This window comes from Equus asinus, chromosome 5 (assembly GCF_041296235.1).
Source record: "Equus asinus isolate D_3611 breed Donkey chromosome 5, EquAss-T2T_v2, whole genome shotgun sequence".
NCBI lineage: Eukaryota > Metazoa > Chordata > Mammalia > Perissodactyla > Equidae > Equus > Equus asinus.
This window is the reverse complement of record NC_091794.1, coordinates 85,003,128-85,016,897: the sequence shown is the minus strand read 5'-3', so window position 1 is coordinate 85,016,897 and position 13,770 is coordinate 85,003,128. Positions and strand designations below refer to the sequence as shown.

General features: G+C 54.9%; 3 protein-coding genes across 4 annotated transcripts; 2 read left to right on the top strand and 1 right to left on the bottom strand.

Moving 5' to 3' along the window:
* The first annotated feature begins 1,013 nt into the window (after nt 1–1,013).
* MANEAL (mannosidase endo-alpha like) lies at nt 1,014–7,478 on the top strand. Its single transcript, XM_044770381.2, has 4 exons — nt 1,014–1,744; nt 2,978–3,087; nt 3,981–4,057; nt 5,177–7,478. The coding sequence occupies exons 1-4, from the start codon at nt 1,195–1,197 to the stop codon at nt 5,811–5,813; spliced, it is 1,374 nt and encodes a 457-aa protein (XP_044626316.2). The 5' UTR covers nt 1,014–1,194; the 3' UTR covers nt 5,814–7,478.
* YRDC (yrdC N6-threonylcarbamoyltransferase domain containing) lies at nt 7,470–11,668 on the bottom strand. The gene is made up of 5 exons (XM_014840082.3): nt 11,277–11,668; nt 10,597–10,711; nt 10,355–10,474; nt 8,732–8,874; nt 7,470–8,418 (listed from the first exon to the last, which is right to left on the bottom strand). Exons 1-5 carry the CDS (start codon nt 11,666–11,668, stop codon nt 8,346–8,348), a joined length of 843 nt encoding a protein of 280 aa, XP_014695568.2. The 3' UTR covers nt 7,470–8,345.
* On the top strand, nt 11,662–12,945 carry C5H1orf122 (chromosome 5 C1orf122 homolog). 2 transcript variants are annotated; one of them, XM_044770383.2, is made up of 3 exons: nt 11,662–11,794; nt 12,021–12,222; nt 12,469–12,945. In XM_044770383.2, exons 2-3 carry the CDS (start codon nt 12,175–12,177, stop codon nt 12,562–12,564), a joined length of 144 nt encoding a protein of 47 aa, XP_044626318.1. In that variant the 5' UTR covers nt 11,662–11,794; nt 12,021–12,174; the 3' UTR covers nt 12,565–12,945. The 2 variants fall into 2 exon arrangements, with proteins under 2 accessions (XP_044626318.1, XP_014695653.2); XM_014840167.3 differs by having other exon boundaries at nt 11,779–11,928.
* The last annotated feature ends 825 nt before the right edge of the window (nt 12,946–13,770 follow it).

Sequence of the window (13,770 nt, the reverse complement as noted above, 5' to 3'; positions counted from 1 at the left end):
GTGATGAAACAAAGTTGCTGCCGGCACGCACCAGTGAAGGAGGCAGGCAACAAAAACTTTTCTGAATGAATGAAATAATGAATAACGCAGAGTAGGAACTCAATGAATGTTGAGTGAAAAACATATCATTGTCTACAGAATATCACACCAGAGTCTGATATTCACTCAGCAAACAGCCCTAGAAACTGAGTGCCACACCCTATTCTTGCAGCCCTTGAAGTCTTAAAAAGTATAAATAAGACCGGGGCCTGCCCTCTGGAGCTCAGGGTCCAGGAAGAAGGGCGGACAGGTTTTGAGTGCTTATCTTGTTAGGCCCTGTAAAAAGTGTTTTATGGTAACCATCTCACTGCGTCCTCACCAAATGTAGGAGGTTGTCCAAGGGCAGACGGCTCAGGACGGCAACAGGCTTGCGACCAGGCAGTCTGGACAGTGACAAACGCTCTGGTGAGGCAGTCCTGATCCTTGGGGTTAGGCCAGGTCCGTGTGACCTTGTGCAAGTCATGCTCTCCCTCGTCCTTCCACGCTTTAGCCAGTGTCTGACTCCTGGGGTTCTCCCGATGCCCTTTTCCCCGGGCTGCAGAGGGGGCCTGGGGTGTGTGAGAGGGGGCTCCGGGTACGCAGGTCCTGGGACGAAGGGAGGTCACTGAGATCAGAAGGGAGGGGGTCAGCGAAGTCAGTAAAGAGGGATCAGCGGAGAAGGAGATCGGTGGCGAGAACCACCAGAGACGCTCGCTTTCTTCCCCACCCTGCGTGGGCTCCCACGCCCCCAGCGCCGCCGCCCGGACCTTCTCCTGGGCTCCGGAAGGAGGGCATTTCCTTGCCCCCACCGGACGCCCCCACCCCACTACCCCAGGCTGAAAGGTGACACAGATCCTCCGCAGGCTATCCAGCTGCACTTAGGCCCCTGCTCCTTCGGCCCAGGAACTCGAAGTTGGGCCGCTCCCCGTCTCTCCTCCCGGACCACTCCCCCTCGGCTCGCGACCACTTGGTCTGCGCCACCTGCATTCTCTGTGTGCCGAGCCCGCCCGCACTGCGGGGGAGAGGCGGGGAGCCGCCCACGCCGCGCTCGGCGCTCGGCGTCACCGTCTCCCTGGGACGCGCGCGGGCTGCGCGGCGCGCGGGAGCCGGGCGGGCGGCCATGGCGCGGCTCGCCGGGAGGTAGCCGGGCCGGACGCGAGGAGCGCAGCGGCCGCCATGGCCCGGCGGCGGCGCCGCGCCTGCATCGCGCTGTTCCTGGTGCTGCTCTTCGCCTTCGGCACCCTCATGGGCCTGCGCACGCTCAAGGCTCCGGACGGACTCCCGGCGCTGGGCCCGGGCCTGGAGCTGGCGCCCTTTGAGCGACGCCCGGAGGGGGCCCCCGCGCCCGCCGCCCGGGCCCCGGCCGCCCCCGCCGCGCCGCCGCCGCCGCCGCCACCGCCCCGCACCGCGGGTCCGGGCAGCACCCCGGGACCGGCCCCCGCGGAGGCCGAGCCCGCCCCCGGGCAGAGTCTGCGCGTCTACTCGGACCTGCACGCCTTCTACTACTCGTGGTACGGTAGCCCGCGGCGCGAGGGCCACTACATTCACTGGGACCACGTCATGGTGCCGCACTGGGACCCCAAGATCTCAGCCAGCTACCCCCGCGGCCGCCATAGCCCCCCCGACGACTTGGGCTCCAGCTTCTACCCGGAGCTCGGGCCCTACAGCTCCCGGGACCCCGACGTGCTGCGGGAGCACATGACCCAGCTCAAGGAAGCCGCCATCGGTGAGTTCCTCCCACCCCCCCGGGCAGCCCTGTCTCCCAGCCTCGCCCTTCTTCGTTCCCACCCCAACTCCCGCTGGTCCTGTCGCTGGGGTTTGGTCCCACTCACCCTTCAGCCTGGCTTCTTACCCCTTCCCTTCTACACTCATTCTGCGCTCACCACGAGGCACCGCCCCCACTTTCTAGTATTCAGACTCTCTCACTTCTGCCTTCTGACTCCCCACAATTCCAGGCCCTTTCATGGGGCGGAGCTGCTGGGAGGGCCAGTGGAAGGCGTTGGTGCCAGAGCTGCCCCAGGTAGGGACTTCGAGGAGAGGGAGGCAGAGTCTTCATGGCTGTTGGGCTTCTAGGTTTGGGTAAGTGAGGCCTGGGTATCCTGGCCCCGCAGGACGCTGGGGTTCAGAGCAGCGCCTGGGATGACCTCTGCTTTCACACCAGGCACAGGGTAGAGAGGCAGCTCTTTCTGCTTTTGCTGGCTGCAGAACGGAAAGTTTGCCCAAGTTGCATGACCAACCCTGCTCCGTGGGCAGTCTGGGGTCCGGAAGCCTTGAATCAAGTCCTCTGCTTGGAAAGAGGTCCCCGGGAGCCTCCTTTGTATGCAGGCTGCGGGGGTGGGGGGCTCACTTGTTTTGGATTTTTGTCACTGAATTCTGCTGAATTTTATAGTACATTTCGATCTATCTGGAAATGGTTAGTGAGTGGGGGAAAAAATCGAATGCCAGAGACAATGGTAGGAAGTATTCACAGATAAATAACACAGAGGCCATCCCTCAGGGTTTTACAGTCTAGAGGGCAGACTGGAGAAGTGTTATTTCCCACGGAAAGCGTAAGATGACCTCTGCTAGGGCTCTACTCCCTGCGGGGCCTCAGAGGTGCTCCTGTCCTCCAGAAATAGGGCTGTGGCTTCCAGGTGGGCGTGGCATTGTCCCCCCCACCCCCCATTTCCCTTTGTTCTACTACTTGCTGATGGAAGCAGAGCCTGGCTCCTACCCGGCGTTCTCAGGCTCCTTCCCAGCCTGTGCGCTATGGGTCCCACAGCCGCTGCGCTTCAGCACCGCGGGGGTGGACAGCTCCGGGGCGCAGGCTCTAGGATCTGATCGCGGGGAGTGGACCTGGCAGGAGCCTCGCTCAAGGTTTTGGTCAGAAACCATTCGCAGCTGGAGATGGTTTGTAAGGAAACAAATCTCTGTTGTGGGGGTACTGTGTCTCTGAAATAGCCTCTGTCTTGTGTCTCAGGCGTCCTGGTCCTTTCCTGGTACCCACCTGGCATGGCTGATGACAACGGGGAACCCTCAGATGACCTGGTGCCCGCCATTCTGGACACCGCCCATCAGTACAACATCCAGGTGAGTCTCCAAGAAGAGGTCAGGTGCTCTCTGGCCCATTCTGGAGATTTCCACTGCTCTGCTCACCGGGATAGTGCCTCTACCAAAGTTCTTGGCATTAGCCCAGGTATGGCACATGTGGTGTTGGGATGGGGTTCTAATAAATAGTGTGTATGTTACTCTTATTTTCTGGAATTCTGAAAAAAATATTGCAAAAACGAAATATAGGAGAAATGGGGGACTAAATAAATATCATGATGCTAGAGGTTAGGTTGGAGACCCTGACCCTGGGTAGAGGGCAGGCAAGGGCAGAATGGGCCCACAAACTGAACTCCAGCCTCAGCTCCCTGGTGCGAGGCAGGGTTGGGCCCCCAGGAGTAGAACACAATATGTGTTCTCGGCAGGCAGTCTCACTTTCAGGAGGAATGACAGAGCTGAGTAAGCATGTCCAGCTATTTTCCCCAAACGTACCAATCAAATAAGTCATTCCCCTCTCTCGTGGCAAAGGAAGAAAAATGAAGGAGAGGAGCCCCGCTCCTTTTTCCATGCCCATCACCGACAAGTGTCACAGACAAGAGCACATTTTCCCTTCGCCACAGCTTCAGTATATGTCTCCCCATGGTTTCAGGCAGCTAGTGCCAATGCCTTGGACCTGACATGTAAGCTGAAACCTGTTAGCCATCCTGCAAGAGCCCATCAGGATGATTCCCAGATGCCCTGCTGTGGGAGGTGGGCAAACTCTTCGCGCCTCTTGTTTTGGCCCTGAGGGCTGTGGCTGCTTTTCTCTCTATTGTGCCCCCGCCGCCAGGCTGTCTCCTGAACTCAGCCTCTTCTCCAGGCTAGAGCACGAGCCTTATAGGTTGTGGCCCCTGGACAGAGCCTCACCTGACCAATATCTCCTCTGTTTGTGGCAGGTGGCTTTCCACATCCAACCCTACAAGGGCCGGGATGACATCACTCTGCATGACAACATCAAGTACATCATTGACACGTAAGCTGCTCTGGGGCTTGGATTTTGGTGGGGATCAAAATGAGAATAGAAGGTTTAGAGGGGCAGGTCAAGAGACACAAGGGCTGAACGCCTGTGTCCTCAGCAGCTACTTTATAGTAAGAGAGTACTGGGTGTGGAGTCAGCTACCTGGGTCTGAATTCTGGTTCTGCAGCCCCCAATCTGTGATCAGAGGCAAGCCTCTTAACCTTCGAGTCTTATGAGAGTTACATGAGTTAATATATATGAAAGTGGCTTGTACAGTGCTTGCACATACCATTCATTCATTCAAAACAACACTGATTGCATACCTTCAGGTATCCAGGCACTGTCCTGAGTCCCAGTTGTACAGTAATGGGTAGGACTAGCAAAGTTTACATTCTAGTGTGTGTTGGCGGTGCAGTGGAGCAGACAGTAGTTGCACACAAAAAGTCAAAGGGTGATCTATACTATGAAAAAGTAATAATAAAGAATAGAGTGTTGTGTTCGAGTGTGCCTGAGAAACTACATTACAATGAGTGGTCATGTGAGCCTCTCCGAGGAGATGACCTGTGAGCTAACACCTGAATGAAGAGTCCGCTCTGCAAAATGCTGGGCAGGCAGAAAATTCCAGGCAGAGGGCTATCAGATCCAAAGGCCAGGTGAGGGGACAAGCTTGACAGCAGACTAGAAAGGCCAGGGTAGCTGGAGTAGAGAAACAGATAGGGCAATAGCAGGAATGGAGATGGGCAGGGCCGGATCCAGTAGCTGGGGCCCACAGGTCTTGGTAAGGAGCAATCAGACCTGATTTACACTTTAAAAAGAGAATGGATTACAGGGAGGCAGGAGTGGGAGCCTGGAGGCCAGTTAGGGGGCGGCTGCTGCCCTCCAGATGAAAGATGGCAGTGGCTTGGCCGAGGGCAGGGAAGTGAGGCTTGAATAAAGGAATGACGAGCCTGGGGAGAGGAGGGAGGGAACTAGCTTCTTGCTAAGAGGCACAATGAATCCAACTGTGGAGACTGGCTGGATCCAAAACTGTGCTTGGGCATCAGGAAAGAGCTCATCCATGGCTGGCGCCATAACTGTGCTGGCTTCTCCCATCTTAGGCTGCCAGCTCAGGCTCTTCTTCCTCCCGCTCCTCAGGTATGGCTCCCATGGTGCATTTTACCGCTACAAGAACAGCATGGGCAAGAGCCTCCCACTCTTTTATATCTACGACTCATACCTGACGTCCCCTGAGGCCTGGGCCCACCTCCTGACACCAAACGGGCCCCACTCAATCCGCAACACCCCCTATGATGGGGTCTTCATTGCACTGCTGGTGGAGGAGGGCCACACCCATGACATCCTGGCTGCCGGATTTGATGGTATGTACACCTACTTTGCGTCCAATGGTTTCTCCTTCGGCTCCTCCCATCAGAACTGGAAAGCTGTGAAGAACTTTTGCGACGCCAACAACCTCATGTTCATTCCCAGCGTGGGGCCTGGCTACATTGACACCAGCATCCGGCCCTGGAACAACCACAATACGCGGAACAGGGTCAATGGCAAGTACTATGAGACAGCCCTGCAGGCAGCCCTCACGGTGAGGCCTGAGATTGTCTCCATCACCTCTTTCAATGAGTGGCATGAGGGCACCCAGATTGAGAAGGCCATTCCCAAGAAGACACCAACTCGTCTGTATTTGGACTACCTGCCTCATCAGCCCAGCCTGTACCTGGAGCTGACTCGCCGCTGGGCGGAGCACTTCATCAAAGAGAAGGAGCAGTGGCTGATGTGAGGGGCCTACAAACAGGGGCACGAGGTGCTGATGTCCCAGCCTCACTGGAAGATGTCACCACGTGGGGCTCAGCTGAGGTGGTAGGCACTTGCTTGTCTCCAAGTCAGCAGCTGGGTGCTTCTGGGTAGGCCATCAAGCCTGGGCCCATGTAGAACAGAGCCCGTCCACAGGCAAGTGGTGCTGGGGTGTTCTGTGAGTGACGGGAAACTAGGTGGTGTTCCTGAGAGGGAACCGTAGAGGCTGGCAGGTGACGGGACCTAGCCCAGGGCGGCTCCACATCCTGTCAGAACACTTTAAAATAATCCCTTCCGGCTTTGAGCTCAGCAGGCTGGTGTTGTGTAGGGGAGGCGCCAAGTCACTGCTCTTCTGGGCTAGCATGCACCCTGCTCCCTTCTGCCAGCCTGCGTTGTCTCTCCAGGCCTCCTTCCCACATCATGTTTTCTCCAAGTTAGGGCACCATATCTGAGACTTTCTAAAAGGGAAGTTCTCTCCCTAGTAGATTCCTGAACCCAGTTATCAGGAAATATCCTGAGCATTCACACACATTCAACACATACTAACCGAGCACCTCCTCCGTGCTGGGTGCTGGGGCAACACTTGACCAGGACTGGCTCGTCTCCCTGAAGCTTACGGGATCCAGCTTTCCTCATTTGGGGTGGCCTTGTAGCTAGGGCCTGAGCACAGCTGGAAGTTCTTCCTTTTTGCAGTTTTACCCAGTGCTGGGAGCTGTTGTTTTTCTTCTAAGCAAATACCTCTGTGCTGCAGAGCCTGCGTTCCCCCAGATGAACGGTTAGCTCCAGGGAGAGGACTAGGACACCCCCCTTTCGCTGCCTGAGCCGAATGAGGCCCACTCACCAGAGCCACTGTCAGTGCTACTGTCATTTGTATGAATTATGATGTGGTATTCGCAAGTAAGCATTCCTTTTGCTCTCTCAGTTCAAGTCTCACCCCTCAGTAAGATTCTGTGACAAACCGACACGTGGGATGGGCGGGCTACAGTGTTAGCACAACGAAGAGTGAGTTTGCTTAAGAAATCAGTAGTTTAAACGAGATTTCTAGAGGGAACGGTAAACAACCACTGCTTATTTACACATAAACTAATATGCTAATTGCAGGGCCTTCAAAGCAGGCCCCGGGACACCCTCTTGGCAAGATTCTTAGGGTCTACTTGAAGATATGTGCACTGGAAACCAGTGTATTGCAAAGTTTATGGGCTCAAGGGTGAATCCCAATTCTGAGAACTGGGGTGCAACGAAGTGGGGGAGAAGTGGGCCCCACTGGTTACAAGGCCTCCCAGCTCCAGTTATGTAACTGGTACGAAACGCCACCGATGGATGGGGCAGGCCTAGTGGCCTTGCTTGTGACATAGCTGGGGAAACCAAGGCGGGCAGGGACAGTGAAAAGGGCTGGATGGTGACCTGTAGGCATTACAGAAGGGAGCAACACTCAGGCTTCATTTCACATATACACAATTTGAAAAACACTCCAAGTATGGCAAAGCCGGGGGCTGGGCAGCAATTCGCACACACTGCTGATGGCGATGCACCTGGGTCGGTTCTTTTGAAGGCTAATCTGTATCAAAAGCCATAAAAATGTTCATACACTTTGACCCAGTAATCCTACCCTAAAGAAATAACTCAAAAGAAGAAAAATAAACCATTTGCAAAGATGTTTAATAGCAGCATTATTTTCTATTAAAGAAAACCAAAGTTCAAATGCCCAACAATAATTCTATTTAACACTTGGTATACATATGAATAAAGATAAAGGCTGCTGAGTAGACACTGGATTTAAATAAAGGTGTCATAGGTACAATTTGCCATAATTTATTTTATGAATAAATAACAAAAAAGTCCCTGGCTGAAACGGGTAGTAGAGATTTGTTTGCCAATATTCTTTAATTTGGACCCCCTACCCCCAGCCCTTGCCAACTGAGCTGACTTCCCACCATCAGACCAAAATGTTGACTCTCTCGGCCAGGCAATTACAGCACACACACCAGCAGCCCCTGGTTCAGAGGAAACAGCGTTCGGCCTGTGGCTCTACAATCTTCATTCTCACCTGGTTCCAGCTCCAGGAGCACAAACTCGCGCCTTTGGTCACTTGAGACTTAAACAGCACCAGCTGGTGCTCTAGCTGATTTGGACCTTAAATACCACCACCCACCAGAGAGGAGGCTCCCACTACATTCCAAATCTGTTATTGAAATTATTTTTCAAAAATTAAAAAAAAAAAAGAAGAAACGACTTATCAGAACAAGGCCATCCTAGGAATGTTCTTAAAGTCTCTAGTCAGCTTTTGGCTGATACATGAAATTACAAATAATAAATATAACCTCCTCCACCAGGTGTGAGGCTACACTGGCAGCTCCTGGGACCTGGTCTACAGCGTTGAGAAAGACACATTGCCTTGAAGGGTCAGACTAGTGACCTTGCAGCCCCAGTGGCCTCTGCAAATGAGGCCTTGTCAGCCACCAGCGGACAGACACACAGTGTCCAGCACCAGTCCTTGGGCCCCACCTCCTCCCACGTTTCACAAGCAGGATCCGTGTGAAGGGAGCAGCCCGTACTTCTGTTGGAGGATGGCTGTAGTACTTTCCAGGGCACTGAGGAGGAAATGGAGCACAGTTAGAGTTTGACTCCTCAAAGTCTTGAGCCCACCTGAGTCAGGTGACCAGAGACCTCTAAACACTTGGTCTTAACTATGCTCTGTTCATCAAACCCTTGATGAATCCTTTTGAATCTTGAAAAAGCCAGCAAATATGAGCAAACTCAGTCCCACTCCATCCACCACTTCTCCAAACCTGCCCACCCACCTCAGGACAAGATAGGAGTGATCGCCTTTATTCTGTCAAGGCTTTTTTTGCATCTGCCAACCTCCCTCAAATTCTATCCCCATGCCACAGGAAAGAGACTCACCAGCCTGGACGAATGATGCCAAACTTTCCAGGCACAGACAAGTCAACCACAGTTGAGCCGAGGCGACACTCAGGGCTCTGGCCATCCCCAATCGGTCCCCCATCAACGACCAGGGACAGTTGAGGCCAGAGGTCTTGGAACTCCTGAGAAGAGGGAGAGGAAGCGCATGGATGCTACTTCTGGCATTGCAATGATGTCATCCTGCACGCAGGGTTTGTAAGCAAGACAAAGGCCACACGGTTCTAAAACAGGAGGCATCTTCCTCTAAGCAGGGGAAGGAACCTTATTTGTTAAGGTCAGCTGTGCCAAGGACACCGCATTAGCTCCTAGGACACTGAATCTCATGAGGTTTGGAGCTGCCCCAGGTTAGCACCCCAAGTAACACCTATCTTAGAGCTTAAAAAAAAATCCTGCTGTGCCAAGAGGAAATTCCCCACACTGCTTCAGTTGGGAAGCTGTAAGTACAATGACTGGAGTGCCAGATGGGAGTCCAAAGATGTGGGCTCCACTCTGGACTTCCTACCAAATCTCTGTGTGACTGCATACAAGTTAGTTTACCTAGGGCTGTAGAATAAGGGGGCTGAACTAGATGGTCTCTAAGGGTCCCTCTGGCTCTAGCACTATGATTCTGGATCTCAGAGGAACTCTGGATCAGGGTAGGGAGAGGAAAAGAGGGTGCACTCCACAAGTGCATGCCACCAGCACTCAATCCTTGGGCTATGGGAAGGATACTCCCTCCAGAGCTGTGGACTGAACTGTTAACTGAGCTAGAGCGTAGACCACTCCCCCCAGCCCCAGTGAAGACAATGCAGTGGCAGTTAGGCCTGGGAATTTGGGATGGGGGATCATAAATACCAGTTACTGTGTTGGATAGGTCAACTGCTTGCTAAGAGGTAAGAATAACCCTCTTCCCCACTAGCATCCCCTTCCCCACCACCTCGGGCGGAGCCACCAGGACCGAGAAAAGCCTGCAGTCTGAGGATAAGAAGGGATGCTGAGCTCTCACTTTCCAGGGCCCCTGAACCCACTCTCTAGGTCCGGGCATGGAAAACTCTGTCACTTGACTATATTCTACATTTAAATTCAGTACGAAGAAAAACATGTGGTAAGTTCAATTCCTTCGTGTCCTCATTTGGTCTGAGCTATGCAGCTGAGACAGGAATAGGATGATCCTTCGACCTGGCTTGTGGCAGAGGTAAGAGAACAGGATCAGGAGACCCTGGCACAAGTGAATGAACTTTTTGGAGCCTTAACTTTCTGTACAGCACTGTTGTAAAGACTTATCGCCCAACTGTATTCTCCAAAAACTGCTACCCCCACAAAAAGGGAAGAAATGATTGTATTTATCACAATGTTTCTTATAGGTAAAAAGTTAATAAGAAGGAAACACCAATTCTCCCCCTCGCCTCTCAAACTTTGTAATAAAACCTTTCTGAGATTCTTTAATGTGGATTCCTTCCACCCCGCCTCCCTCACCCCCTGACAACGACACAGACTTCCCATCATCAGACCCAAAGGGCGACTCTCCCGCTAGGCAATTCCAGCAAACCGTCAACCCCACTGGTTCAAAGGAAAATGTCTGGCCTGGTGACATTTCTGGGGGGAGGACCGGGTAACTCTCACCTCGACATTCAGAGAACTGGCCTGGGAGCTGAGATTGGCACTGGTGAGAGCAAGTGGTCCCCCAAACACCTGGGCCAAGTCCTGCATGAAGGCATGGTCAGGAATCCGGATGCCCACGAGCTATGAGGCAAGGGGAAACGGGGACCATCAGAAAGGCTGGGAGGGGTGGGAGACTGGTCTGGCCTGCATCCTACTGAAAGTCAAATGGCAGGAGCCTGGGGACACGAGAAAATCTGACTCACAGGAGTGAAGGGGTTCAGGTCCTTGTTGAGCTCCTCTGAGCGTTCCATCACCAGGGTCACCGGTCCTGGTAACAGGTCTTTCAGGAGCCCCTCGGGTACTCTCACATGGCAGTACCTGGGAAACAAAGGGGTACAAATCCATCCAAGAATGAAGGGCTACTGCTGGTCCTATTCCAGACTTTAGGTAGATCCAAAAAGGGGTTCCTAGGGCCTACAATGGGACCCGTCCTTCTTCCCTCATCACCTAAGAGCTTGAGCAGAAGGCAGGGCTCCAGAGGAGCACCCAGGTTCGGAGCCCACTTGCCCCTGGTCTTCGAGCCTACAACAGCTGCATCGCTTTGGTGCTCCGTGTTTTATTTTCTTCAAGGCACCTCCTATTAAATTAAGCTCCCGACTTTATTGGTTTCCCTCTTTCTTTCTTCCTAATACCGCGGGAGCCTCCCCATTATCACAAAAGCGCCAAGAAAACAAGGACCCTGGCTGCCTTGTTCACTGCTGCGCCCCAGCATCTCGTCCAGCGCCAGCGGACGCTAAGCGCTCAATACACATTTCCAGTTCCGGATTCCTGGGTGAGCCTGGACAAGCCCCTCCCGCGCTCTGCGCCTCAGTCTCCCAAGCCTGTCACCGGAAGCCCCTCCCGCGGTGCCGCCCCCAGCGGGGCCGGGTCGGGGCGGCCTCACCTGTAGACGTCGGCCACGCGGCCCAGGCATACGGCCAGCGGCTTGGCCTCGCTGCGGCCCTTGAGGCGGTACACCGCGCCGAGCGCCGCCGAGCAGCTCGCCGAGCAGGCCAGGCCGTACAGCGTGTCGGTGGGGACAGCCACCACGGCGCCGGCGCGCAGCTCGGCCACGGCGGCCCGCAGCGCCTCGCTCCAGCCGGCGCGCTCCGGGTTTGCGGCCCGCACGGTCCCGCTCCCCGGGAGTCGCAACAGCCGGGCTCCCGGCGCCGCCGGAGCGGGGTTCGGCGGGCGGAGGAGGCGGCCGCTCCGGGCGGAGCCCGGCGGCCCCTCGCTCAGCCCCACGCTGGCAGCCACCGCGGCCCTCAGCCCCCTGCACGGACACGCCGGAGACATCCACCCAGGCCCGCTTCCGGGAGGAAGTGACGCGCACAGTCAGCTTCCGGTCCGGGAGGCTCGGCCCCACCTCCGCGCCGGGCAACTTAAAGGGACCGCGACCCCCAGGAGGATTGAAGGAGACCGGTGGGGACGGGGCGGGGCGCAGCTTTGCAGAGCCTTAGCGCAGCGCTGGGGAGGGGGGGCGGCCGAAAGGGGGGAGGTGGTCGGGCCGCGCAGGCGGAGATGGAATGGGGCCCGGGCTCAGACTGGTCACGGGGGTGAGAGGGGGCCCGTCGGGGACGGGGGGGAAGGGGCTCGGACCCCGCGCAAGCGCCGGCCCTGACCGTCTGTCTCGCTCTCTCCCGGCCAGGGAGGCTGCCGGCGTGGACCGTGGGAAGGCGGGGCTGGGGCTCGGCGGGAGGCCACCCCCGCAGCCGCCCCGGGATGAGCGCGCCCAGCAGCTGCTGGATGCGGTGGAGCAGCGGCAGCGGCAGCTCCTGGACACCATCGCCGCCTGCGAGGAGATGCTGCGGCAGCTGGGCCGCCGGCGCCCGGAGCCGGCTGGTGGCGGGGTCAGTGCCCACCCCGGGCTGGGCCTGGGAGGTGCGGACTACCCAGCGGGTGGACTTGCTAAACCCTAGCTTTCCCTGGAGGGTGGAAGAGTGTCCCCACGGCTTTACCCCTCCCCCGCTTTTCATCTGGGCTAGAGGCTTTGAAAAAGTTAGGTGCTATCCAAATGCCAAGTGGCCATATCCTTGCTGGGCCTAATCTAAGGCCTTTCCTCCCGGCCTCACTTTTTTCCTTTCTGTTCTAACCAGAACGTCTCAGGCAAACCTGGAGCGCCCCCTCAGCCAGCTGTCTCCGCCAGAGGTGGCTTTCCAAAGGATGCTGGCGATGGAGCTGCGGAGCCCTGACCATCCCCGAGCCGGGCGCCCTGACTTCTCTGCCTCCCCGGGGCTGGTGGCTGGACTCTGAACAACTCCCTTGAATAAAGGGGCCAGTCTTCACTGGCAGTGGCTGGTACTTGGCTCTCAGCCTGGGGTGGCAGCTCTGCTAGCAGCCGGGTTCACTCCCACTTCATCCTGGCTGAAGGCAGTGCTGAGCTTTGAAATGTAGCCAATGAATACCCAGTCTGAATACCCGGATTTGGGCAGACCAGCAGTGCTCGCCAGAGTGGTCTGGCCTGCTTTGGGGGATCCAGTTGGTGTTACATGTCCATTTCATGCTTTGGGGGCTCCCAGCTCCACAAAACACTTTTAGCAGAGCCTTGATTAAAAGGAAACCTGCAGACTCTTCTGGTGACCGACCTTTCCTTTTTGTCCCCTCTCTAAGACTCTGATGGCTGGGGAGGGGGGAAATAGTTGAAAACTGTCAACCATGGGCCGGGTTGGGAAGAAATGCCACAGATACTACCAGATTTAAATAAGCATTTAATTAGGATTTCATTAGTATTTAATATTGCTTTTTCAATTCCAAAAAGTTAAATTTTGACTTCTTAGCAGATATTTTAAAGTACAATATTAAGTTTATACAAAATGAGCAATTAAGCAAACACCATTATTTCACATTCTTCAAAAATACAAATTCATATTTACTCTTTTTTGGGTTTGGAGGTTTCTTCCTTTGGAAGTACTGAACCTGTAACGTTTTCATATCGCTCAGTGGAAGTCTGTTGTTCCCATGTTTCACACTTAAATAAATTTGATAGGCTTTTACATAATCCAAATAAAACTATTTGGGATTTAAAAAAATTGTCACCAAGACCTCTGGCCAATGATAGTGTGTGTCAAAAGAGAAGGCTCTCGTGGGTCTTGCCTTTCCTGGCCAGAAGATCTGAGACAGAGATTCAGCAAAAACCTGTTTCCAGCCACCTTCCCCAAACAGGGACCAGGAGGAGTTCACAGGGAAAAGGAACAGCCACCTTGAACTCCAACCCTCAGCCCACATTCTCCAAAACACAACAAAGGATGTAGACCGTTGAGTCAAAAAGCGCCCCTGGGAGGCCTGAGGACACAGGGGAGAAGAGCAAGAGAGGCTTCTGACTTGGCACCACTAAGAGGATAACGAGGATATTGCAAAAAACACCCCTGGGTTTTGGTGAAAAAAGATTTTATGAAAAG

What these genes read in the sequence shown, in the direction of transcription:
- MANEAL (XM_044770381.2), top strand. Translation starts at nt 1,195, where the DNA reads ATGGCCCGGCGGCGGCGCCGCGCCTGCATCGCGCTGTTCCTGGTGCTG. An exon ending in GCTCAAGGAAGCCGCCATCG is followed by an intron (nt 1,745 to 2,977) that starts GTGAGTTCCTCC and finishes CTTGTGTCTCAG; the next exon opens with GCGTCCTGGTCCTTTCCTGG. An exon ending in CCCATCAGTACAACATCCAG is followed by an intron (nt 3,088 to 3,980) that starts GTGAGTCTCCAA and finishes TGTTTGTGGCAG; the next exon opens with GTGGCTTTCCACATCCAACC.
- YRDC (XM_014840082.3), bottom strand. Translation starts at nt 11,668, where the DNA reads ATGTCTCCGGCGTGTCCGTGCAGGGGGCTGAGGGCCGCGGTGGCTGCC. An exon ending in CGCGTGGCCGACGTCTACAG is followed by an intron (nt 10,712 to 11,276) that starts GTGAGGCCGCCC and finishes TTTGTTTCCCAG; the next exon opens with GTACTGCCATGTGAGAGTAC. An exon ending in ACCTGAACCCCTTCACTCCT is followed by an intron (nt 10,475 to 10,596) that starts GTGAGTCAGATT and finishes CTTGCCTCATAG; the next exon opens with CTCGTGGGCATCCGGATTCC.
- C5H1orf122 (XM_014840167.3), top strand. Translation starts at nt 11,894, where the DNA reads ATGGAATGGGGCCCGGGCTCAGACTGGTCACGGGG. An exon ending in GGCTCAGACTGGTCACGGGG is followed by an intron (nt 11,929 to 12,020) that starts GTGAGAGGGGGC and finishes TCTCCCGGCCAG; the next exon opens with GGAGGCTGCCGGCGTGGACC. An exon ending in CGGAGCCGGCTGGTGGCGGG is followed by an intron (nt 12,223 to 12,468) that starts GTCAGTGCCCAC and finishes TGTTCTAACCAG; the next exon opens with AACGTCTCAGGCAAACCTGG.